Source organism: Egretta garzetta, unplaced genomic scaffold (genome assembly GCF_000687185.1).
Source record: "Egretta garzetta isolate BGI_Z169 unplaced genomic scaffold, ASM68718v1 scaffold56, whole genome shotgun sequence".
Lineage (NCBI taxonomy): Eukaryota > Metazoa > Chordata > Aves > Pelecaniformes > Ardeidae > Egretta > Egretta garzetta.
In genome coordinates, this window is record NW_009260182.1 from 8,185,417 (window position 1) to 8,188,511 (window position 3,095).

General features: G+C 45.3%; 1 protein-coding gene across 1 annotated transcript in view; it reads left to right on the forward strand.

The window, feature by feature from the left end:
• Window positions 1–6: 6 nt before the first annotated feature.
• The window catches only part of NDUFB8 (NADH:ubiquinone oxidoreductase subunit B8), a 3,491-nt gene continuing 402 nt past the window's right edge, over window positions 7–3,095 (forward strand). Inside the window, exons 1-3 of the mRNA XM_009642031.2 lie at window positions 7–126; window positions 739–838; window positions 2,409–2,564. Of these exons, the coding sequence (XP_009640326.1) occupies window positions 8–126; window positions 739–838; window positions 2,409–2,564 (375 nt within the window). The 5' untranslated portion in view covers window position 7. The remainder of the gene's footprint in view (window positions 127–738; window positions 839–2,408; window positions 2,565–3,095) is intronic.

The window sequence follows — 3,095 nt, forward strand, 5'->3', positions numbered from 1 at the left end:
CTCCGAGATGTCCAAGGACCTGCTGCCCGGGCCGTACCCCCGGACTCCGGAGGAGCGGGCAGCTGCCGCAAAGAAGTACAACATGCGGGTGGAAGACTACGAGCCCTACCCCGACGACGGCTTTGGGTGAGCTGGGGGTGCCCCGCGCCCCGGCAGCCGGGGAGCAGGCCAAGGCCGGCACCTCCTGGCTTTGCGGGCTGGTAACCTCTGCTGGATGCCGGGAGGTGCTGTGCTGTGAGCTTGGAGCTTTGAAGGCGTGCGTTAGTGTTTTAAAATGGGAACAAATGGGATGAGTTGGAGGCCATATAATAAATAAGAGAATAAAATACTGTATGAGAGACTTTGTATGCTGTTACAATGCAAGGCTAAGAGGGATGAACAGAAAGCCATCTCTGGGATAAAGATTTCAGCAGATGTTTAAATGTCGGGGAATACTTTGACATGTGCAAAATGCACAGCTAGGGTTCTGTATCTCACTTAAGCTTGCATTTTCTTCCAGCTAGCATAGCCCAAAAAGGCCACTTCAAGGAATGCTATTTGTTATAATGGCTGGTATCCAGGTGATGATTGTTGTGCTAGTTGCATGCATGCATTTAAAAAATGTATATATACAAGAGCTATAAAAACAATGTTTAAGTCTTCCATTTCCACAGGCCTGTCTTATAGTGTCTCCTACAAAATGTATCTAAACTAATACAGATTTCTTGTATGTTTGGTTTTTCTGCCTGTTTCTCACAGGTATGGTGACTATCCCAAGCTCCCTAATAAGTCTCTTCATGAGAGAGACCCCTGGTACCAGTGGGACCAGCAGGACATGAGGCACAACTGGGGAGAGCCGGTAGGAATGCTAGCAGCACTTCTCACTACAGTACTACTGTTAGTAGATACTAATATGCACATCTTGGTGGTGCTTTCTGTTTAATTCTTTGTGTAATTGCATCCCCAAGTGCACCTGTGTGTTGCCTGTGCAAGCAGGGACAGTCAGTTAGAAGGAAACTTAAGCTATGGCCATCAGGGTAAATATTTTGAAAGCGCTGAGGAATGTGAACATCTTATTGCATACGAGGAGGGAGACTTTACAAACTTAAGCTTCTCTGTAGGAATAGGGAAGTCTTATCCATTTTTCTTTGCCTGATCTGACTCTGCATGAGAGCTTAGTTCAAAATCGTTTAGCAAAGAAGCCGTCATTTGAGTAAAGTCCTCTTAGTACAATGGAAGTAGCTATTGCTGCTTTATTATTCCAGGGTTGTTTTGGGGTAGAATATAAATAAGGAGGTTTTCTCTGAAGGAAGTTTGCAAGATATCCTTAAGAGAAATGGATGAATAGAGCACCTATGTTAACTTTCAAAATCTAAGTTCCTCAAGCTCCTTGTCAGGAGTAACTTTTCAGTTAGTGCGTGGTCTTTCTGTGAATGACAGCAATCTAAGTGTGATTACTCAACTTGGTAGCTGATGTGAGCTCTCCTTACTGAAAGTAGAGATTATGGAAGCACGTGTATGTAATATATCATAGTATAAACACCAGACCATCACAGCATGTGTACCACAGTAAAGTGCATGTTGTAATGACCGTAGAAACACATTAGAAAAAATCTGTGGTGGTTCTTTGTTGTGGTGTTTGGTACAGGAAGGCTTGTATAGGTACCCTTGCACGTGGGATTGGCAGCAGGGGACCAAGTGGAATATACTGCTGTGTTCCAGGTGTCAGCAGAGGCCTCTGTTTAGGCAACTGAATTTTGCTCAGTCTGGCGCTCTGGGTTTGATAGCCAACGGTTCTGTGTGTGAAGGAGAAAGCTGGGGAGCTAGAGGCAGTACCTGAGCTGCAAATTAATTAGTTCTCTGCTTTCATTAATGTGAAAGGAGGCTATAGGCAGAACGTGCTTGGGATTTCCCTATGCATACTTCAAGGCAGAAGCTTAAATGCCCTTCTGCTTCAATGAGGAAGGGCATTAGCTTGCTACCAGCCCTGCTTTTGCCATGCAGTAACAGCGGAGGTGCTCTACCTGTTTTGAGGAACCAGCTTCCAAGTGGCAGGTGGTTGCTGCTTTGTTTGAAATAACACTGGTACTTCTGCTTGGGTGTGTGACTGAACTTCCATAAATGAGGGTACCGATTTATACCGTGCCCTTTCAACGGTGCTAGGGAACAAATATAAGGTAGAGTGGTATAAATAAAAGCTGCTGCTATCCTATAATTAAGCATCTTGCCTGGTATAAGCAGAAAATCTCAGGACTGCAAATTTCATCCTGTGCAAGTGACTTGCCTCCTCTGTGGCTTTATCTCCACTTGTAAGCTGGAGATGAAACAGCTTCTGGCAGTTTTGTGAATGCTGTAAAGCACTTCTTGCCTTGATAAAAGCAGCTTGAGCGCTGTTAGTAGATGTGTAGCAATTTTCCTTTTTTCTTTAGATGCACTGGGACTTCGATATGTATATTCGGAACCGTGTTGATACATCCCCCACTCCAGTTCCCTGGCACACCATGCGCAAACACTTCCTTATCTTTTTGGGTACCATGCTGACCATGTTTGCTCTTGGAGAGATCTGTCCGTCTTACAGGCCTGTGGTGAGTGACACCCTTGGGTAAAGGGAGGAAAACCAGCTGCGTTTCTTGCCACTGCTGATGCCCAGAAGAGTGGTTTTGCTGAAGCTGGGTGATGAGTGTGAATGCAAAGCCCTGCTGCTGGCAGGGGCTGGGCCAAGGGATGTCCTGTGGCCTCGCCCAGCCTGAGTTGTTCTGTTGACTGTCTTGGCACAGCTCGCAGGTTCTGTTTCATAGTGAGTAGTTCCTGTTCGTAGGGAATGAATTTTAAGCCATGCTCCTTACGGTATCCCTTCTGTGGTCTAGGTATTCTCCTTCCCTGCGTGCATCTGCTCAAAGGAGATGCTTTATCTCTTCTCTTGTCCTGTGTTTTTAGTTATATCTCACGATCTGGATCGTGTGGAATGTGCTTCTGAAAAACACATCTGAATACACAAACAGCTTTTGCAATATATTATCCTCATGCTGTGAGATGAACTGTTGGTTAAGATTAAATGCAAGACCACCTCAGTGTTTCTGTTAAAGGACACGGGTTCATGCAAAGAACTCTATCTC